Below are 24,154 nucleotides of genomic sequence, written 5' to 3'. Positions count from 1 at the left end.
TGGCTAATTAAAATGTATTTCTGTGTGGAACATTCCCCACAGTCTGATTAGTGAAAAAAAACAGCACTTATTTCTGGACTGAGGCTAATTTTCTTTTTGCTTTGTATTTTAGCTTTTACAGTAATTTCATTGCCAGAATAGGGCTCTTCCTGGACACTAACAAGGATCAATGATGCAAATGAGTGTCATGACATTTAGCCATATGAGTACTTATTGTGAATTTCTTCAGATCTTCAGCATATTGCCAGCATCTTATTTTTAAAATAAAAGTAGTAGTAATTTAATGGGTTAACTGCAACTGGTAAACATCAGAGTTAGCTGCCAAGTTTTCCTCTCACCTCCTTTTACTCCAGTGGAGATGAGAATTGGAGGAAGACCATCTTCAGGAATTAGATTCATTGCACTGCCAACAGGACTGCCAACCTGAGTTATACTTCCCGAGAATACCGAAGTGTTATCAGTCTACAAGAAGCAAACAATAAGAAAGGACGATGTTACAAAAGTAATAATCATAAAAATATGAGACAGCTGACTAGATTGCTAGATGTAAGTGAAGGAGTTATGTCTCTGCTAGAGAATCAGAAGTACCAAGTAACTTGGCTCTAAAAATAGATGATAATGATGATGACTACTGTGTGTGAACTATACTAAAAAGCCTACTTAGTCAGAGACCGCATCTCCTTTCTCTACCATCACACATACCCATTTCCTTACAAAATGTAAGGAGAGTAACTACACTCATCTGACCTTTTGCAAAGTCTCAGTTCTCATATGGAGTATAGTGCTTTTAAAACTGTTAGATTATAGCTGTATTTTCATGCATAAATCTTTTTAGGTGAAAAGGTGCCAAACAAAATATTCTTCTGCTTAGTATTGTGACAATCTTATTGTTTCAAACACCGTACTGACCTTGACTCAGCTTTTTTAAAACACGCATTACACAAACATCCTTCATACACAAGCTGTACAGCCTAAAACTTTGAAGACACCTAGCACATGGATCTCAAACATTGCTTAGTGCTCTGCCATATAATAGCTTATTTCAGTCCAAAACACGCTTGTTTCCACACTCTGCAAACATTAAAGTGAGCGCACTTGCTATACAACACACTAAAAACAGGCCTCAACAGATTTCCCAGATTAATCTTGCTGAAATCACCATAGAGGCTAATATACTATTCATGACCAGAACAAGTATTGTATTTTGAGTGCTGAATAGCATAACACTTCCTTACTTCTGCTGATAAAGTGTTGTTCGTCACGGGCTTTGTTGGATCATGTGACACTGCTAAGGTTCCCGTGGAAGTTGTCCCAGCCACTGTCAGTTTTGCTGCATCGGCAACTTCTCCATTGGGTAATATCCCATCAGCAAACCAAACACGCCTTTGTTCTCTAGGCTGAGCCACTGAGAGAAAAAAAATATGGGATTTAACATCTTACAGCAACATTAACCGGAAAATTTGAGTACAGAAAGCAAAAATTAATACAGAGAGAAATGTGGGCTGGAAGGGACTTGCAACATCCTCTAGTCCATTGACTGTGGCAGCATCATGTGTAGCCTAAGACAAACATCCACTGAGAATAGCTTACTTGTCCTTAAAAACCTGATCTCCTACCAAGAGCAGGAATATTGCAACTGGCACTAGCTAGAGTATTTGGAAGGGGTGAAGTGCAAGTAGGCATTCTTACCAACTTTTTACTACAGCTAAATTGAAAGAAAAAAAGAATAGAAGCATTCTTACCTTCTGCTCCAGGATGCTTTAAAACTCCCACAGGTACCATGACAGTGGGAGGCGGAGAGCTCAGGGCGCCTGAGGCCTGAGCCTGCTGCAAAGGAGGGATAGTAGAACAGTATTCAGCAGGATTGTTAGGGTTAGGACTCTGGCTTGAGGCACTCATCATGTTCTCCCAGGCTTGAGCTAAAGCAAACAAAGAACAAGCAACGTGAGCACAGAGGAATGTACCTAACACTCCATAAAACTGTGTTATGTTCTCAGCTACAGTAGCTCTGAGCACTGCTGCCTTCCAAAGGCCATCTCTCTTCCTTTATTTGAAAGCCCAGGAAACTGTTAAAGAACAAAATGCACAGCAAAAAAACATGGAGAAAGAGTACTGATGCTACGCAATCCAAATATCACCCCATATTGAAATATTTTCTGAAATTGGTAACAATGGACTTTGACCTGAATGGTGCTTAGTTCCTCATCCCTCATTTTGTTTCCTCTTCAAAACTTTAAATGCTCAATTCTTATATGTTTACCACCATTGTATTCCATAAGAGCCTACCAATAAACACTTTAGTTCCTATTGTGAATGTTTTACAACCTACTGGACAATTGAGCAGATTTATCTTTTCCACACCAGAAAAGCACTTTGCATTTGTTTATATCCAGGGCAGATCAGTATCAACAACTTATATTCCTAACTATAAAAGAGCTCATGCTACTAATTTCCGCAGACATGACTCGAGCCTTAATTCAACTACCCAAACTATGACACATTAAAACTTCTCTGTCAACAACATCCATCGCACAGAAATCTCTCCTCTAGCTAGTGAAACAGAATATAGCTCCATGATGCTATTTCTTTTGCATCTTTAAGAAAGGCCTATGCAAGGTACCAGGAAATTCCAATGTGGGCTTACACCTTCAAGCTTATTTGTATGTTACAAATAAAGTATTCCTCTAATCAGGCACAAGTATCATACCACCTGAGCCTTTTTTAGAACAGCTAAGAAAATCTGAATAAATCATGTACATATTTGGCTTCCTTTGCCTATGAATCGTCAGAAAGCTACGGTAAAGATAATAAGTCTGAAGTAACAAACGGAATGCAGTAGGACAAACTCCCTCCCTCCTCCTCCCATCAACCCACAGCACCAACAGAGTGAAATACCCGTCATGAAAAAGGCACTGACATTTCCTTTTGAGAAGGAAGATTAATTTAATTGAAGTGTTTTAAACAGCAATTCTGCATCCAGTTAGCGTATAGGTCTTGAAAGATGAAAGAGTTAAAAACGCACAAAGAAAGTTACATCTCTAGGATCCCTTTATTAGAAATTTCATAGCAAGGTAAAAGAATATTTTTAAAGTCTTCTCTCAATCAAGCAAAGTGTCAACTCAGCGTTATCTATCAATTGAAAGTACAGCAAAAGAGGTGCGGAAACTTACTAAGCACCTAGCTTGTCCATGGATAAGTGCCAGAAAACACGCACACAGAAAAAAGTGAAATGCAAACTTGAAATGGAGCAATCAAATGAAATAATTAAAGTACAATTCCTACCCCCATTTCCAAACCTGTGCAAAGATTAATGCTTATCCTGCTGCACTGAGTGAAAAAAACCTGAACCTACATAGAAATTCCATGGATCAGGAGGGATTAGATATGATCAGGCTACAGGGTAGCTAACCAGCAACAGAAAGCATCACTGCAAAGCACTGAAGCAGGGACAAAAACACTGAAACAGAGGTAGCTCAGAGGCAAATATACCTAAGTATGCAAACAGCACTCTCCCTATAATAAACCAAACAGCGGTGTCACTGCTCGCTGCCATTAATGTGTATCCATGCTGGCAACGGGACAGAAAGGCTTTTAAAAGGAAATCATTATAACACAATCAATTTTATTATACCTTTTTACAAGAACCCTTTTGGTTTCGACTGAAATATTTTCAGATGCCTCCTCTCCCCCAACTAAAAACAAATCGTGCTCACCACAAAAGGAGCCAGCTGTCTTTGGCCAGGTGTGTGTGTACTTCCTTCTTCTTGCACACCCTGGCACATGCTACCTTCTACATCTCAAAATGTAACATTTTAAAGCCCTTCCAACAATGTCATCTTCAAGACTCGGTCTTAATTCTTTGATATTACAACCTACAACTTTCTGTCATCTTGCATATTTGGCTTACGGTGAAAAATTATTAATAATTAAAACCTACCACTTCTTTTTCCAAGCACTGCACAAAGATTGCCTTATTAATCTTTAATCTTTTTTGAGATGGAAAAGAATTACTCCTGTTTAGTAACAGAAACTGTCTGCTAATTTTGGACACTCACCTCAAGACTAAGCACTCAGTTACTTACAACTGAACCTGAACATTTACTGAACTTCTTTGGAGAAAAATAAACCTATGGACTTCTAAGTTTAGCTAGACACTCACAGAAAATTCACAAAATTAACAGATCTTTCTGAAAACAGCAGCCCAAATAATCTACTATATGATAAGATGTAAAGATAATCATCTTGTCTGAACTCCAACATACAACAGAACTTTTCTATTTAATTCTTGGATAAACTACAGCAGCAGTCTTTTATCAAAACCTTCAGACTTTATCTAAACATTTGCAGCAATGGAAGTTCCACGATAACTCCCCAGTAGTTATCAGGATAGTTATCCTAATGGTTGGAAGTCTGCATTTTGAACTGGAATTTGTCCTGACTTCTCGTTCAGCTCATGGCACGTTGGAACGCACCTGTCAGACCTTCCACTGCAACTGAAGAAACTTCTGTCATCAAGTCGCAGTTATCCGGATACATACTTGTACACTGAGATCCAGTCACCTACTCATCTTACCGTTAACAAACCAAAGATAGAGCGTCTGGAAGTCCTCATGACGACATGGGTTTTCTCATGATTCACGTGAATCCTCTGTCAACCTAATCCAATTTTTGTATCTTGTGAATTGTAGACATAAAAACTGAACATTGGGTCTTTCAACAACAGCTGTCTCGGTGTCATGGAAAATAAGTCAACTGGACAGCGTAACTACCAAAATGTAACCACCAGCTCAGGAAGTCCTCAAAATATTCAGAAGCCTGAGGATATAGCAATAAGAATACTCTATGTTTGCCCAGATTTATACCCCATATCTAAAACTGTTAACACTATAAATAACAAAATACTAATGAGATCCAGTGGCCCTTTGGTCTAAACCAAATACAGCCTTTCCTTATGCCAAGCACAGCTAATACAGCTTCTTGTTTATTCTACTTGTTAACTTTGTAACTATCTCTTACTTCTCTCATCCTGTGTGCCATCTACACCTTGGCATTTTAGCCACAACATCATGCTGGGTTTGACAGGCTTTCCAGTAAAATGGCCAAAGCAAGGATCAGAACTCAGTTCTCCGAGTCTGTGGACAGCGTTTTAGATGGGACTTCCTCCTCTAGCACCACGAAGCTCAGGAGTGAGCAGCAAGAAGAGCTGGATTATTCTGTGGATAAATACTACTTCCCAGTTCCTCCAAAGTGCATAGGCTAGAGGAGGCACTACTGCACAATGCTTCTCTTTGGTATCCGATCAAAGAATGTAATAGGTTATCCACTCAGACATCAAAGGACAGAGGAGAGTGCTTTGGGTAGGCTCCTGAGTGAAAAAAAATCCCCAAAACCAAACCCTACAATTTCTGCAGTCCTGCAGAATAGCATTCACAAATGAAAGCTTTCAAGCTCATTGCAACCTTACCGGTTTTTACCTTTTGCTAATCATATTCAGTTCAGGAATCCCCAGTCTCCAGAGGGATTCCAAGCAGATTTCCCAAGGGTCTTTGCCATGCTAGAACATTTGCCCATACAAACAAGAGTATTTTGAGCAGGCCAAAAAAAAAAAAGAAAAAGAAATCATCCCTGCAGCTCAACACGGAGCCAGCGAAGCGCCACGTTTCAGATTCTCCTTCTACTTACCATTCATTAGTACTGAATGGCAGATTACACACACTCTAGCTTCCTTTCGGTCCATGTACAGCAACTTGCATTTCAGGCTGCAGCATGCCGCACAAAAAACCTGGAACCCAAGAGGAAAAAAAATAGTGTAATTCAAAAAAAAAAGTGACGAACAGATGAATTCAGACAAGAATATATCTGTAGAGCTCTAGACATGCAGAATAAGGGATGTAAATTATCGGTATTTTCCCATTAAAACACATGCCCAGTGCCACTTTCCTACTAATACTGCTGCAGTAGTATTATGTGCACCATATAAAGGCATGTCCTCCTGACACTACATAGAGGTTTTTTTAAAATGTATGTGTGGCATAAATGACAATGGGTTAATAAATTCGTACCATATTACAATCCCTCACAAAATTAACAATTTAGGAATTAACTTCAGGCTTAGAAAAAGTAAGAGGACTTCCTAGAGTCAGCTATGTTTAAATGTGCAAATTTTCTTTACATAAGAGGTTACTGTGGCACAAATTAATTCAAACAAGTCATTTTTATTTGCAGCAGGGCAATTCATCTATATTAGCAACTCGGTAACTTTTTAATCTCTTCACAGACAACAAGCTATTCCTCACTTAAGTGAACAGTGATACATCAAAAATGTTTTAAAATATTCCATGTATAAAACAAGGCATTTTACAAAGCTGAATGACATTAGTACTGCCAGAAAGCTTTGCTCTATTTATAAAAGAAAGCTTGTATTTCCACGATTACAAACACTGCAGCATCACAACACTGGAGAGAAATCAGGAACTGCATTTTATGCATACTGGCTACTACAGGGGAACACAGTGCAAACTCCCCAGGGGGACCTGCTGCAGAGGTGCACTTGCATTGCCAGCGCTTCTCACCTGGACCAACTCTAACCATTCCCCAGTTGTGGGCGGGAAACAGTGCTGCGGCTTCCTCCACACAAGCCAAACCATAAAACATGAGTGTGGCTTGTGCACCAAAACAAATACTTGCATGCAGGCATGATCCTACAATAGCACTTGCAATCTCAAAATCCTGCAGAACAGACAAATCAGGGTGTCCTAATGGTTTCTGATTTGTTTTAAATAATAAATAAATAAATAAAAAAAACAGTATTTCCTCAGGACCGCTATTCAGATGCCATATGAAGATACTGATGAGTACCCATTTCATGCAGAGCAGTGATATCCCACTCAGGAAATTTAGAAACACCAGCAGCTCCATTATAAGTGAGCTCAGATTTCAAGAAAATTTCAAATTTTAGTTTTAGTTGGATTTTGTACGTACAATTAACCATGTGTTATTACGACCTAGGATGCTTCATTAATGCAAAAAAATATTTATTATTCCAATATTTCTGTATCGTAAAAAACCAACTATGTAGACTCCTCAAACAAAAAATAAACTAAACTTAATAAGCTTAACTAAATTTCAGACAAGTTAAAAAACACACCAAGTTATGACCACTTTGCAACCTGTTACCTTTGCAGTCTCTTAGTTGCAAGCATTTGAAAAACATAAAGTAAGCTCTGAGTTCACCGTGATAGCTCAAAATCAAATGTGAAGAAAACGCTCATCCTGTCTCATTTCAGGCAATTTTAATATTTCCTAATTATGTCAACTTAAACATTTTAGAAACAAAAATATAAGTGTGGATATACTAGCATTTTCATGAAAAATAACCAAGATTTCCACATATGCGAAACTTATTTTAAAAAATCCCAGCAAATGTATTTTAAAAATCTCATTTCTGTATTTACACTTTAATCCAATTTACAAGAACTCTAAGGAATATTACTAATAACATCACAACATATCTTAGACATATTTTACTCGATTTCATTTCTCTGAGAGAAACTTCCAGTCGAAAGCTCAGTATCGAACACGGAAAAATCAATGTCTTTTACCATAACTGAAGGACTAAAATAATTAATGTGTAATTTAGGACCCTTTGACAAACACCACATTGTGCATTCAGCAAGGCTCTCGAGTACAACGATCTAAATATTAAAAGAGAAAAAAAAAACCAATGACAGAACATCTACACCTCCTCTCTTCGGCTGCAGTAGCTTTCTAACGGTACGAATGCAGAGGAAGACTATAACCCAGCACAACTGGCAATTCAGTCTTGTTATTAGCAGTTGCCAAGTCATTCATCTCGGTATCTCATGCTTACAGAAAAAAAAAAAAAAGAAAAAAAAGACACAGCAGTGGCACTGCAAGTTTTCAATGGTACTAAGGTTTGTGGCTTGACTGGGGGTTGTTAAAACAATTACTTGTTAGGGGTTTGGGGCTTTTTCTTACATTTTAGTGAAAAAAGTAGAGTTTTGGTTGGCAGTAGAAAGATGACATACAAATTTTCTGTTTTTCTTATCAAGCATGGCTGTTTCATCTGCTCATGGGAAATATATAAATACATACAGTAAAATTTATGAATGTGTTCATACATATTCATCAGGTTCTTCATTTTAATCCAAATTTTATTGTAAATGTGTTAATTCCTACCATTCCCCTGAGGTTCATATCTTCCATTAATTTGACAATTATCATCCCGAAATTAAAAACAGAGACAGACTTCCCAGGTGCCGCTCAACTATTTTTAAATGCAATTTTCATTCCCAAACGAAACAGAAATATTCGCCCGTGCTACAACATTTTCTCATCATGCTAAGAACACTCAAAAGGAAACGGTTGTGCTAAAGATCTGGTTGAAAAATCCTTACTCCCGGGATTTCTGCTGTTCACCTGCAAACAACTGCAAGTGCTGAAGACACAGTCCTTTACCAGAGGTTCATGCATTTAACAGAAACAGTGGAAGCATCACTGTGATACAGTAATTACCTATATCACAGGCACACGGTCAGGCCGACTTGCTTCGGGAATGGTTATCTTAACCAGAGAGCAAGAGCAGGCAACGGAGAATAGTTATGTCTCAAACGAGCACAGCTAGACGCGTGAGAGCTTCCCTGTCAAAGCCTTTGGCTTCCTTCCTCACAGAAACGTTACAGGAATTAAATGCTGTAAAGCATTTTGCAGTAAGCGCCAAGTATTATTTGACTTATACTGATTCTTTGTGTTTATTAATGAGTGCTTTTTATTTTTCTTGAGGAAAAGGCATAAAAAGGCATGAAAAAGAATTATCACAGAATTCCCTGCAGCATCTTTTGACTGCACATGTGCAACTTTAGCCCTGACCACAGTCGCTAACAAAAGCTTCTAGCAACAAGACTTTCTGAGGATTATTCTAAGAACACTCTGAGAATATTAAATACCAATATATTTTTTTCACATCTGAGAAGCATTTATTTGTGTACAGAGCAGAAGGACCTTCTATTTTATCCATTCCCTACACATCATCCAAAAGAATGCTGCAGAGAAACAGTCTTATTCTTTTCAAGGCTTGTCTTCAAATGTTAAAACAAACAAAAAAGCTACATTTCTTGGCCTTGCTGCATCTCCTCATGTCCATTCTGTTTTACAGTTCTTTTCTTTTTCTGATTCTCATTTTTGCAATTCAGGGCTTCAGTCATTGCAGGGAAACAATTAAATACATGCAATGCACTTGTTTAAAGCACAAAAATGAATAGAAAATATAACTGTAAATGGAGTTCATAGTCATATTTGTTAAACTCATAAAAATCAAAGGCACGACCTAAATAACTGACAGTATAATTTAACAGGCTGAAGCTAAAATAAAATACCAATGATGGACGTAATTCTTTTAACTGAAATGCCTTAGACTCGGCTGCAACGAGAACAGGATTGAGCCCTTTGATATTAACTGAAACGCACACAAAAGGTAGGCATATAACTTCACATGATGCATATCGATCTCCTGTGGTTACTAGTTCCACATCACAACTTCCATCGCAACCTGCAACAGGCTGGGCAGAAGCAAGCAACTGGAACTCCTTAACCAGTGCTTAATGAATACGTATTTACCAGTCAGCACCCTGGGAAAGATTTTTCAGCATGTCTCAATATCAAATTTGAATAAAATCTACTTAACTGGCGATGCAGTGAAGAGATTGAGCGCTATGTGTTTTGGTTACTAAAGGGCAAATGGCAGACATACACAGTCCATTATAGAGGAGCAAGCCAGTGTTTTCTGCTAGGCTGCTTCCAGAAACAGGTGGCATAAGAGTGTGAGCTTTGCAGACACATTGCTTCTTTTAGGTCCTTTGTTCAAGTCGTCCTGCTTCCCTGCACTCTTCTGGTAGCTAAAGATCTTGCCCATAGGAGTCAGGAGGTCTTTCAATCAACTTCAGAAACCTTTGGATAGGGCCTAAATGAACCAAAGTTACTTTTACTCTAATTTTTAGTGGGTTTTAGTATTCCTTTTTATCTTAAGACTGTTCATGAATATCTACTCAACAAAAGTGTTAGTTTACCTCTTTTGAATAATCATATTTTTTCCTAAAGTTCCTATTTCCCATGTATCACTGACCTGTATTTCAATAACAAAATATTTACAAATATTTTATAAGCTGTTTATCCTAAACTTGCCACATATGAATTAGCGTTGACCTAGATGGCATGTATGGAAAGTTTTTCAAAACAAACAAAAAAAGATTGTCAACAATATTTCTTATGCAACACAAAATGATACAGAAATCAAGCTTTCATTGTCTTCACTACAAAATTTCTCATCCCTTATCTCACATGTATCACCATGTTCATCAGATTACAGAGAATTTACTACAATTTTTTCCTCAGAAGCAAAGATATATTCATTAAAGTACCGTAAGCAATATGAGAAAAATCAGAAAAGACGACTTAGAAGAACAAAGTTGGTTAGCCATCTAAACCAGCAGCAAAGTCAGCAATTCAATAGCTCACTTCCAATTCCCATCAATATGTTTCAGTATCTTTAATGGGATTATTGATGCAGTAATTTCTGCAAACTAGTTTCCTGCACCTAGCCGTTTTATAGCAGTTCTACATGAATCCAATGCATGCTAAAGGTTGCAATCAGCTAATACCCTGACCTTAGAGGATAATCGTTCTTACAGCGACGAATAACCAATAGTTACTTTCTATTAGAACCCCAAATGCATCAGAGCTTTTTTTTCTTAACTAATCAAACTAAATCCAACATTTTAGGAAGAGATGTCACAGGTAATTGCAGCCAGTGGCTTAGGAAGTTCTCCGATTTGATTTTTTTCAGTATCACAAATAAAAGCATGCCTCGGGCTTAATCACAGAGCATGAACTTACCTTCCCACAAGCTCTGCAATGGTGCCTTCTTTTGGTGAATGTAAATCTGGCCTCGCATTTCATGCAGTTTGGTGCTTGAGAGTCCGGAACCCAAATCGGAGCCACCTCACCCAAAGTTGTAAAAGGCTTTCTGGCTGGCGCTCCAAACTGACCAGCTCTGAGATCATTATCTGGACTATCTGGGGCTACTGCAAGGCACGGACTACTAGAGATTCCAGATTCATACTCTTCCAAATGTTCCCCATTAGTATCAGTAATAGAGACATTTAAAGACGTCTCACCAGGAAACATGTCTGCTGTCAAGGTATCCCCTAGTTGCGCTTTACCAAAGACGTTTTTGTTTTTACTATTACCTCCACAGTTTGGGGGAACAAGATCATTTTGTAAGTGGTCTGATAATGGCTTTGGAATCTGCAGTTTAAGATTTGTAGGTTGTTTAGGTCTTGCACCACCAAAAGGAACACTAATAGATTGCATATTAGTCACTGGTTTTGGTGATGTTTGCCCTTGCATGGATGGGACCTGACTACAGAGGTTATGTAAATAATTTTTTTTTATTTGGTCACCAGTGCTGTTTAAAGTAAGACCGCTACCTTCTGCGGTCTCATTTCCTCTCTGTTCATAAACGTTAGCGTAACATTCTGACTTGCTCTCCTCTATCTCCTTCTCCTCTGTTACCGAGTCTTCCTTGGAGGGTAAAGTCTTTGGAATATGAGCAACAACAGGGTTCTGCATTCCATAGGAATCACAACCATTAGACAAAGAGCTTGCTGCTGATGTACCCACAACATCAGAGAGACTGGGCCCTTCAAGCTTATCTATACCAGTTCCTTTTAAGACCACACCTGCCTCCATCATCCCATCTCCACCTTCTCTACTATTACTACATGCCTCATCAGGCTGCTTTGTCTGCAGAAGTCTTTCATTCTCTCCCAGAGTTTGCTTATTATTCATCTCATTCAATTTAGTCAGTTCCCAATTAGTCATCTCCTGAGATTCAGGGTAACACTCCGCTATGCTGAGCAATTCAGTTGTGCCAAGATTTTTATCACATTCACTGACTTCACTTTCAATGCCACTAACATCCTCAGATGCAGAATGTTCTGCAACATGTTCCTTGTAATTGCCACTTCCAGCCACATTAGGTTGACAAGACTCGGTGAGCCCAGATAGCCTAGATGGAAATTGTTGGGATGTTTGCTCTTCTATAGCTTCTACAATTAAGCTTTCATTACTTGAACAAGAAGAGTTCTTAGCTTCTAGATCCGTTCGCTGAGTAATGGCTTTACTAGTAAAATTTTCAACTGATACACAATTTTCTTGCATTTTAATGGTACCATCAGCTGGTCTCTGCAATAGAGTCACTGCATTAATCCCTGCAGTTGTAGCTTCTGAAAACAGTGAATCTCTACTCATATTAAAATCATCCTTCAATCGAGAGGAGGGGCATGCAATAGAGAGACTTTCAGATGAAGCATTAATCAAATGACTAATAGAGTCATCTTCAGCACAGAGCCGATTTACTTGCTTTTCTGTATCTGTATCTTTTTCAGTTGATCCATTTACAGTAACACTAAACTGATCACTCTGTCGGTTTTCATTATCCAGTGTAAAGCTAATAGTGTCCATTAGGGACTGACTGTTGTAATTTTTACAATCCAGCAAATCACCACTTTGTAGTGTTGTTCTGTCGCAGTTATGCATGACTGCCACCACCAGTACATTTTTTTCTTCTGGCACGCAAGCTGTATTTCCACATCTCTTTTCTCTTGTTTCTGCAGTGTTACACTGATCATCCCGATTGCTATTCCTCTTAATTAACTGATCGTCTGCTGCTGCCTGATCATCAATCCACATGGCTGGGGTTTCTGAGCTTATACTAAAATCCTTTCCATTAGCACAGTGAACCCCTCTGCCTGTTGGTGTGGTCACTGAATGAGACAGGGAGAAAGACTTTAATCTCTGTTGACATTCATCAGGAGCTGTAGCTTCATTCACATTGGCCACGGTCGGGTTAAACGACAGACAACGAGACGGGGGATCTAGAATCTGATTCCACTTTGCACCCAACAGTGTAGGTGAAACAGCGGCATCTGAAAAATTAAGTCAGTAATGAGCATGTTATGTCAAACACTGATGCAATCCCTCTACTTTAAGAGAACTTACTGCCCTACTAAGTCTATAGATTCTATTAACTTTGTTACGTTATAAAGGCTCAAATACAAATGTACAAATGTTCAAATACAGGTACAACAGTAAAACACATCTTACAAAACTAATTGGCACAGTCAATTTTAAAGTATTGATTAATACACTTTAGACAGCTAGAAAGGCTTAAAAAACCTGCAATTCCCATAAAATTTTGAACCTCCTAGACAGCACTGAAGCAGCAATTAGACTAAGCAGAAACTTAATACTTTGAATATGGTAACTTTCATTTTATGATTTATGTGACCTAATAAAACATTTCTATGCTTAAGCTCCCAAAACTGCAAAAGCAGCTTAGAATAAATCCATTTTGCCTGAATTGTTAAAAATAAGTCATAAAAATATTGCCACTGAGATTAAGCTCCATAAAACCTCTCTTTAAAAAATCTATGGAAGATTTTCTATGAAAAGAGTGAGGAACAAGTAAAAAAAAAAAAAAGTAAACAAGATGAATGGAAACAGAATGAGAATACTACTAACAAACACAGAAGACACATCATACAAAGTTACCAGATGGTTTTTGCAAGTTCTGAGATCAATTTGCAACTCCAAACCAAAAACAGTATTACAGGTCTCTCTCCCTTACCAATGGTGTTCTCTGTAGAGTACATCTAATATATATCTATAATTTTGTTCAAAATGACTCACCTTCGTTTTGCTCAAATTCATCTAAAACCTTATCGAGGTTATATGCCTCTGCTTGGAAATAGTTCTCCATTTGTCAGGGAAAGACCACCAGATTCTTGTCTGAACCTGCCAGAGACAAAATCACAATCAGATATCTAAGCTTCATTCAGAAGGGTTCCACTATATAATGCCCTGATTTAAGGGGGTGTGGGGGCGGGGAGTCCTTTGTAAATCAAAATTTATATATATTGCATGCATAAATCAAAAACATTTCCTAGGAATAAAAATTATTTGTGTGCTTAAACGTGCTTAATTCAGATTAACAACTTCCCCAAACTCACTTTGGATTTTACTGTTTACAGTCTCCAAAGTTGATAAATATGTCCAAAAAGAAGTCAAAATTTAAGCGAAATCCAGATTTTTTTTTTTTAAGATTAAAGTATTTGCAAACAATTGCAATAGAATCTGTTTTTTAAAATTCTGCCACATATGAATTAAGATGTAAATGTGTCGATAGGAACCAGGATCTGAAGCAACAGTATTGTTAACGTTTGGAGAATACAGGTTCACTTTTACATGCTGGCTGTCAGAGCAACAGAAAATATGCTAATCAGATGAATGAAAAGAATACTAATCCTAACCTGTGTCATTTCAAAGCACAATGTATTCCACACCACAGAATTTACAAAACAATATATGTGCATCTTTCCTTATGCTTAATTCAGTGCATTTTCCATTTAACGTGACAAGTCTTTTTGAGAGGCCAAAGTATAGGTAAAGGGAGGTTTGTCCAGGATTTGGGAGAAAGATATGTACAGACAGCACCTCAAATCAATTTCTGCAATTCAGAAATGTCCTGACTGCTTAGAAACTTCTATTTAGGGCAACATAACAAAAATGAAAGTCACATAGTCCTTTCTTATGCAATGTTGGCTTAGGACCTGCATAATGCAACCTACATAGGAAACATTCCACTATTCTTTTAAGATTTTCATTACATATCAATGCACTTTTTAATTTATATAGACCCCTGAGTTTTTTTTCACCAAAATAAATAGAGAGGGAGGGGGAAGTAAGAATTTTCATGAGTAGTTACTAAAGCACTGTCACTGTAACTGATGAGCAAGGATATATTTAACTATATTGCACTGAAAACGTCAAACTCAATCACATGCCTTTACCCTCACAGCTCATTATCAATGCTACTTTAAGCATTTCAAGGCCTTGTCTCAACTTTTAACATTCAAGAAAAATGCTGACCTTCATCTGAGCATTTAAACAGAACTGTCATCAAAGCCAGCAATAGCCTTTAAGGTGTTTCAGGTACCAAATGATGATGGCAGGACAACCTTCCTTGTATTGCCACATTAATGCATCCAACCACAAGGATCACCCTAACGGTGAGAGCAAAATTGCTCCAATATCAGTCAAAAATGTCATTGTCTAGAGAACTAGAAAGTCAACTACCCAATAATCTGAAGATCCAGCTTTCAGTTTCCTTCTACCACTGATTAGCTCACATGGTTTTGAATGAGAAGTTTAACTCTCTGTGCTTCTGCTCTCTTATGCATATACTCAGCTAGCAGTATTCTGTGTCACTCCTCATTTCTGAGAGATGCTTCAAGGATTCATACTTGCAAAGTTATTGAAAGATATAACGGGTATTACTTGAATTCTGCTAGCTCTTAAAGTGCTTGCCTTAGTAACCCTTGCTCTCCGGAAAGGCAGGCACTGGAAATCTACCAAAGCGTACCGAAGTAAACACTCTCATCAAAGAATAATATTCTCAGGCTAGAAAGGGAGATCACAAAGGTGAAATGGAAAACCTAAGTCCTTAAAAAACCTTCTACACCTTCACATAATAAATAACGTTTTAGCTCTACCTAACTGTAAGAATACAATCGTCTTGCTACCAAAGGCTTCCAGCAACAAGATACCCTGATCCATTTTCTGAAAACACTCACTGCCAATGAAGATATTCTCACTGAGAAATGTGTGCCATAACCTATATACCATAAGGAGAGACCTTGATTTGATCTGTTCTCTGAACATCATCCAAAACAGCCTTATTCTCTTCAGAGCTGGCTTTCAATGTTGTGAAGTAAGGGAATGGAGGAGGAGAGGGCGAGAACCTCGTTTTGCAGTAGGAAACAGTGTTAGACCTGACAGTTAGACTCCAGCTCAGCTGAAAACCTGCTCTTTTACACTACAGAAACAACAGACACAAGAAGCAGGTCAGAGGAAGTTTCCAATTTAAAGCTATATTTTACTTTAATATTACCCTTATAATATCCAGATTTGAGAAAAACATTGACCAGCATTACCTCAACTACTACAACGTTAAATAGGGCTTTGTGTTCATTGTGGGCAACAACTGTCTAAGACCAGGTTACTGGGACCAAAAAAAAATCCCCCCAAAAACAAAAAACCACACCACACAACCACCAAGCGTTAAAATGTCATGAAATGCAAAGTTCAGGCTTTTAGGGTTGACCCTGACCTCAAATTCGTCACACGGTATTTTTAAAGAGGTCATGTTACAACATAAATACATTACTATTTGATATAAACAGATTTATTTTATGTTTTGAATATATACACAGAAAGTCAACTTTAAAGAGAACAAGTGTAATAATGGTAAATTGCAATAAGCATCACCAAAAAAGGCCATTTTGCAAAGAAATTCAGAGATAAACCAGAGTTGTGACCTTACAAACTCCCAGATTTGTCCAACTGTATTTCACACTCTGTTATAGGATGCAAGATTAACTCCTTCTGCAAGGAAAATAGCTAGATGATCAGCCATATCACTTACTGTACACCAGTGCCCGGATTGTAAGGTTAGCCACCTTGATCAAAGACTGCATTTCAAGAGTCTAAAAAGGCTCAACATTTTACATTCTCTACTATATTTGCTTTCCTGAAGAAGGTAGAGCCAGGTTCTGACCTCTAACTGATAGACTGTATTCTTAGATCCCCCTAGACACCTACTGCTTATCTTCCTGAGCTACCCAACCTGCCCACCAAATGACTGTATTAAAAATCTTTCACAGCATTCATAGCATTTTAATTGAAAAAAGCAATTAGATTTACTACACACATTCCAATTAAGCTAAGATCATTTTAAAAAGCAAATGCTTCTCCTTGTACCTAGAAACACTAAAATCATTCAGACTACATCGAGCTTGCAAGGAGTTTGGAGGTTCTCTTGCACCTTTTCCTCCATTTCAACAACGTGATGGGAAGCATCTTTACCAGCTAAGTATCTAATATTGAGAAGTTCATTAGAACCTGTCCCAATTAATATTTTGCTTGGAAAAAAAATTAAATATGATCAACCAAAATTAACTTGCTACAGCAAAACTGTTTTATGCAAAATGCCATATAATTTCACATTTACTTGTCTTATATTTAATTTACATTATAATATGGTAACAGTCCAATCTAACACTTTAGGAAAATGAGAATAATTATTCTTACTAAAAGTCTGACTAAGGTCCTTGACGCAAACAGTATTTGTCAGTGCAGGTACTGTGAGACTGAAAAGGATCGGACAAAGTTCTGCGCTCAGTAGAGTCAAACTGTGATGCTGCCTGAAAATACCACACTCGGATTTCCATGCACTCCAGTACTGAAAAAGGGCATCCAGTCAAGGCATTCTCTAGCACATAAACACAAGCTCTGCAGTATGGGTGGTCCCAAAGAAATAGGTTACAGGCATTGATTTTTTCCGTTTTATTTACTTTAGAGAAGATAATGATTACTGACAAGCAAGTTGATGGGTAAGGAAGACTATACAGTTCCTGAACACGTACTTTTTGAACATCTCTTTGGACCTCTGCATTTTGATTCCATGTAGCATCCACAAGTTTAAAGACAATTCACATCTGACCATTCATTCAAGTTTGGAATCCGACTAAAAGCCTGAAAAAATTACTTAAGAACTGCCTCAAATTTATGCACATTGTAAGCAGAATCTAAGCCATGTTCACCCATAACGATTCCTAAATTTAGTCCTATATTATCTTGTTTTCATTGTCATACAAACCAAGAACAAAATTATATCTAACCAAAGTAAGCAATGTTAGAAGTTGACAATAAATATTACTATTTTTATTGACTTTTGTCTCTTTCTCAAAAAACAGAGGTTTGGCTTTTAAATTTTACATAATGCACTGTTTTGCAACATTAAAAAAATATAAATATTGAGACTTAGGAAATTACCTGTTTACCAACAGCAAGGGCACATAAAGAAGACTTAGAACTTTATGCCCACTCCCTTATAATCCCAATGTGGTTAATACTACATAGTAACTCTGTGAAATGATTATTTTATTAAAATTTGTATTATCTAACAATTACTTATGAAACTGTGAGTTTAAATTTCATCCAATAGAGACATGTTTTCCATAGTTTACTTTAAAAAAAACTCTAAGTAAAGAGAACTTTGTGTAAACAAATTTATATAACCTCAGGAATTCTGAAGCTCAAACACTGGCACACAAGAATGCGACTAGTCAAAATCCAGACTGGTGGTTTCTTATAGTCCAAACTAAAATGCACAAAATAAACAGCACTAGGAGAGAAAACCTTTTACATCATTATTATTTCACTTACTGTTGTACTAGGATATATAGAGAAATCTTTTATTTTGAACTCATAATCACTGAGCTCACAGCCACGCTAAATGAAAACTTGTTGCCTATGCAAGTAGATATTTCTCAGAAAAGATCAGCTGCAAATCTTCAGGTCTAACACCAAAAATGCTTATTATAAACAACAACAAAGAAACAAATCACACAAATAAAAAAACTCACACTTTCCTTGAAGTCCACATTCAATGGAAAACACAGAGAAAAACCCACAAAATTCATTACTGCCCTCTCCCCAATGTAAAAGGGGGATGAGTGCTTATGTTTATAACAGATAGAAGCAATGTTTCTTGCCGAGTGCACTGTCAGCCACTCAAATGTATTTTCAGCAGCTCAAGATCTAGTACTTCACTTTTGTATAGCCAGGAACTCAAGATGGAAAAGAAAACACAAAATGCTCTAACACAGCATGCTACAATAATCTGGCAGCTGCTGTTCCTGCAGTTTAGAATTTTAATTTACTTTAAAATTAAATATTTTTATTAAGTATCCAACATAAATTAAAAAAACTTAGTCTTTACGGGTCCTTGGCGACTTTGATTATAACTCACAGGTATCACCGTAACAGTCTGGAACAGTTTTGGAATTACTCTATTCACAGATTCTTTGGAATTACTCTGTTCTCAAATTTCCTCCCAGTATAAAGGTTGAAATGATATTTTAAAGTGATCATTCATAGTTGTGAAACTCTTTAGTATTCTCAACTATTCCATCCCATGGCATGCAGAGAAGCAGATGAGCAAATACACAACTCAAACTCTGGAAAAGTAAAGGTAAAAACATAATGAAATTGTGAAGAAATTTCAATGGCCATTTTAGCTGTCTGCTGCCAAAAATGAGACACTTTGTTCATCTGAATATGTACAGATTTATAATCTGAAGAAGGTAGTATTGTGCCAGTGCAAGGAAAAGGAAAAATAAGTCACCAAGTCGGTAAAAAGCGTAAGTTGGTATGTAAAAAATACAGTTCAAAGTCCCCTGCGTAAAGATTTGGCAGAAAAGACTAACTGTAGGCAAAACATATTAAATAGCAAAACATATGGTTTTTGGTTTTGTATCCAAAAAATGAATACAATGGTCACCATCCACTGGCACAGTAAGTCCTGAACCCAAGATCACTTCTTATCCATTGTAGAGTCATCTCCAGTCTCTCACAGAAAAAAAGCTAATGAAACCACACAGTCCGTCAATCAGACTATTTTCAAGCTCCTATTGGATCACGGATCATGCAGAATTCAAAAAGACTGTGTTTTACTCATCAATTTCTTCATACAATGGCAGGGATTTACCATCTTCATCTGTAAAGCCTAAGAACTTCTGTTTTATCAATCTTCACAAATGCTCTACTCTCTCCAAATGTCAGAACATAAAGGAGCACGTACCAGAAATCTAAAAATCTTTGTATCTGAAATATATCTAGAATTACTATCGTAGTCCTCATAGCATTTAGACATAAGACAAACTTTAACTGATTATTGGGGAGAGAAAGAGAGAGAGAGAAAGGACAGAAAGAGACTTCCTTAAAAGTATTTAGTATTGTGAATAGTCTTAACCTTGGAGACTGCCTCTCAAGACAACTCAGATGCCCCGCACGCCAACTTCTTCTTGGGAAAAAATGATCTGCACAAAGAGATAGGCCTTGTGTTACACCTGCAAACTGGAAAGACCTGTATTTGCTTTGGTCTCTGTGATGAGGAATATATAAACCATGATCCTCCACACAGCTTATCCTTTTCTGCCCTCAAGAATTTTTCACCACTGGAACTGACAGCCTTAACACTTCCAAATCTTCTTGACTTTAACAGTGGACTACCGGCATGTGATCACATTAACACACTGTAATTAAAAAAATGCACCAAGAGGAAATAATACCAAATACAACTGTTAGCACCATAGTTAGCAAAGGTCTAAAAACGAGAGAGTCTGTTAGGAGCCAGAATAAGATCTTAGGACTCTCTATGACGTTGGCCTGTGTGCAGATCATTATGTTTCAGTACAAAACTGTGAACATACACCTTTCAGCAAACTTTTACTAAACAAAATACTCAAGTAGTTTATTATAGTCCTCATCAAAAATATATATGAAAGACTTCTGGAATGAAAATCATAAGGGGCATGATCAGACTGAAACCAAATATTGCTCTTTCATCCTCAGTTTCATAGTCCGAAAAAAAAAAATACAATTTTCCTCATAGCATAATTACATGCAATTGCACAACAACTTCACAAAGCTGTGAGATGTAATGCTCCTGAAGACTTGCTTCAGCCCCAAGAAACAATGGCCAAGTCCGCACTTGGTTCCAGCTCCCTTCAGTGACCTTTATATTACACGCTCCTGGGAAGAAGTCAAGCATTTCTACTGTAATAAACAGCTTGTTCAGAGAGCTCAGCAACATCCCTATCTTTAACTGATAAGATTTAACAACACAGACTGAGGAAGGAAGATTTTGTCCACTTCCCCCCCACAAAATAAGACACATCCTTGCTCTAAAACAAAGCAATTGCTATCAATAAAAAATGAACACACAAAATGCTAAAAATACTCCACCAGCTTGTGTTCAAGATGTACGTACATGTATAGGGGTGTGTGTATATAAATATATACATACACATAAAGACATACACATTTCAAGTACATACCCCTGAATCATCATCATCTAAAACGGAACTTGCCTCTTACCTTTTTTTCTTATACATGTGTTAAGAAACGAATGACCCTGTGCCTACTCATGATGACTGCAGCACAACCAGCCAGTTCTGCTGAATCAGTGTGTTCTACTTGATCCTAAAAAGAAAATATAAACATGTATTTTATGATTGGTAGTTCTGCCACAAACCATGTTTTTTCAATGCTTGATTGCAGCTAGCACAGGCACATTTGGCAAATGCTGCAAGCCTCCAAATGATTTAGACTACATTTGAAGCTTTTAATTCAAGGATCTATGCACTATGCTACTATTGCACTCCAGTATTCTGATGAAAAAGGCTGATAATAAAAAATACATCGCTACCTACCTACGGTTATTCTTCATTTAACTGTAAACCCACAGAACGAGGCAGCAACTCCAACAGTCCTTGTATCCCTGATGACCTTGACTGTAATGCTTAATTTATAGAGCTAGCCTCTGAAGTTAATTATATTACACTACAATAGGCCTTCCAAAAATAAAGAGCTAGTAGCTTTGATACTTAACAAAAATTCATGGCCCTCAAAATTCCGTAAACTCCATTCATCAGCTTCCCACTGATTTCTTTATAGCTAAACAACTGTTTTTGTCTTCAAATTATTCCTCCTACAGTCCTAGTCTCCCTTCACTTCCTTAAGGCTTCTTCTCTTCAAAGGACAACATGGCATCAACCTTCAATAGCGGGGAGAATCCAAGCAGAAAAGGCTCTTCAGAAAACGTATCCTGTTCTCCCAACTACAGCATTTTTATAGGATCAGGTACTCATTTTCACAGGCTGCATCCTAACAGTCAGTATAGCTCAAGAATCCAACACTGCCATGAGCAAAGACAACCAATTTATGACCCGACCCCCCCCCCCGAAAAAAAAAAAGAAAAAAAAAAAAAAAAGAGTAAGAATTGAGTTAAATTAAATTCAGGCTTTAAGCTTTGCTGGTGCTGATATTTTACCTGGTAAATAGCTGAAACTACAATGCTTTGATGAAGCAGCAGCATACGTTAGAAAATAATGTTTAAACTCTGGTGAAATGAACAGAGCTGAAAAAAAAATCAGTTCTCTGTGCATGAAAGCAATATTCAGCGTTACAATTTTCCCAGGGTTGTTTATTATTCTTTTCAGAAATAAGCTACAGTAATAATTCCAGGAAGCTAATGAACTGAACAGTAGCACTCCTAGTAGTACTGTTTCCAAATCTGGAATAAAATCACACAGCTTTGTATGCCAACAGAACCATTCCTCTATGCTAATTAAAATTTCAGATGTCATATCATATTTCTACCTCTGTAAGATAACAGGACATTTAGATATTTTGGAAATAATAGACTTTATTGTATTACAAGGTTCTTCAGATAGGCTTCATATGCATGCAAAAATGAAGGTGTGGGAAAATTTAATTTCATTGAAAGGTGGATTTTTTTATTTGATTTGATTTTTTTTTTAAGAGATATGAAGTACATATGGCAGCAGGGCAAGGTTACTTCTGTCGACAACATGTCCCCTCCCTGGCCCATAGATGGAGGACAATGGTTCAGTTTTCATGACACCTTTGAAAAGATGGATCAATTACTAACAATCCTGGTGGTGATTTATGTCAAGACCTGTCAACAGAATCACGATCAAATGCATTTCGCATTAACAAGTCATTAACCACAAACTTCAATTGTAACCAGTCAGAAATGGATCAGACCTAGCAACCTACAGCTGAAACATGTTGTGCTGTTACCAATGCTCTAAGCCAACGAGCCTACTAGGCAAGGAATATTCAGAGCAACAGTACAGCTTTATTAGTCTTTGCTTTTATTCTGATCCACCCTCCTTGCTCCATTCTTCCCATATAACTTTTTTGTCCATAATCATTCAATGCAGAAGAACGCATATCCAAAAAAGTGCTACCAGTCTCTAAAGAAAGCTCTGAGGAGATACCACCATGAGGTTCTAGAGCTTTTTGTTTATGATTCCATGTTTACTCTCAGCAGCCATTTCTCCTTACAAAGAGCAATTCAAAAATCAAAGCATATTAACAAATACGAATGTAATATATATATATATATACACTTAACTAAATGTAGGGTTTGGATTTCTTGAAAAAAAGAACTGTAAGCTGACAATAAAATTAACCTCTTTTTCTAATAAAAAGTTAATGTAAGGGAAACATATTGAAATAAAATCAAGGGCAAGGATAACTATAAAAGATAGTCAAGAACAGTCTTAGCCATGCATAACCTAACGAATATTATTTTTTCACAAATAATATTCTCTGCTAAGAAATTGTACCATCAAATTTGAAAATATATATACGTTTCCACCTAAAAATTGAGTGCCTATTGAAACCTAAGATCATTAAAAATGAAGGAGGCCCAGTGTCTCTGCTGTTCCGTTTTGCTTACTTTAAACATTTCACATGTTTTTTTCCCTCTCTTCTGCTGATGAGTGAACTTTCTGTCTCCTGCCCTACAGTGGTATCACTCAGGTGCTGCTTTGGTTATACCCTCCACCTATGATTTCCCTCAGGAACTCCAAGAGGGTGACTGCCTATTACTGCAAAAGCAAAACAGAAATTGAAGAGAAATTTGACAAGCAAAGACGTGCCTGGAATAAAGAGACGATGAAGAGCAGAAGAAGAAAGTTCTAAAAATATCTGATTAGAAATATCTTCCACGAAAAAGAATGTACAAAAATGTTTACAATATTAAATGGAAGTAATCTGAACTAACATGAACTAGAATAGCTTACAATGAATGGAAAGAGACTGAAAAAGAAGCAATTTTGATACTGTGTAAAAAAAATTGCGGAAGCAGCTCAAAGCATGAAGAGATGCTAAAAAATGCTTCCATCTACAGGCAAGGATCCAATTCTTAACTACACTCAAGATCCTCTACAGCATGCTAACAGCGAGATGTCTTTGAGTAGGCAGGAATACGTTCGCAGCAAGGCACCTTACTGTTGCTAGATCAGTTAAGCAGGGCATTGGCATAAATGCAAACCTAGATTTCAACGCTGGTATCTTAGCTTTCCTAGCTTGTCTTCACTCTGGAACCATCCAATGGGAGATTCAGGGAAATTAAGTGCAA

At 37.3% G+C, this 24,154-nt stretch overlaps 1 protein-coding gene across 6 annotated transcripts in view; it reads right to left on the bottom strand.

Annotated features, from left to right (window-relative positions):
- Positions 1 to 24,154, bottom strand: part of ZFYVE9 (zinc finger FYVE-type containing 9) — a 65,062-nt gene that overhangs the window by 26,587 nt on the left and 14,321 nt on the right. For 4 of the 6 annotated variants that reach the window (XM_064516205.1, XM_064516206.1, XM_064516204.1 and 1 more), the window contains exons 2-8: positions 21,079 to 21,183; positions 13,768 to 13,872; positions 10,912 to 13,004; positions 5,683 to 5,782; positions 1,743 to 1,919; positions 1,236 to 1,405; positions 339 to 462 (exon numbers count right to left, since the gene is read on the bottom strand). In XM_064516205.1, the coding sequence (XP_064372275.1) occupies positions 339 to 462; positions 1,236 to 1,405; positions 1,743 to 1,919; positions 5,683 to 5,782; positions 10,912 to 13,004; positions 13,768 to 13,837 (2,734 nt within the window). In that variant the 5' untranslated portion in view covers positions 13,838 to 13,872; positions 21,079 to 21,183. The remainder of the gene's footprint in view (positions 1 to 338; positions 463 to 1,235; positions 1,406 to 1,742; positions 1,920 to 5,682; positions 5,783 to 10,911; positions 13,005 to 13,767; positions 13,873 to 21,078; positions 21,184 to 24,154) is intronic. The other 2 variants (XM_064516208.1, XM_064516207.1) reach the window with 1 other exon arrangement.

Source organism: Dromaius novaehollandiae, chromosome 8, assembly GCF_036370855.1.
Source record: "Dromaius novaehollandiae isolate bDroNov1 chromosome 8, bDroNov1.hap1, whole genome shotgun sequence".
NCBI lineage: Eukaryota > Metazoa > Chordata > Aves > Casuariiformes > Dromaiidae > Dromaius > Dromaius novaehollandiae.
The sequence above is the reverse complement of the archived record's forward strand: the minus strand, read 5'-3'. Positions and strand labels throughout refer to the sequence as shown.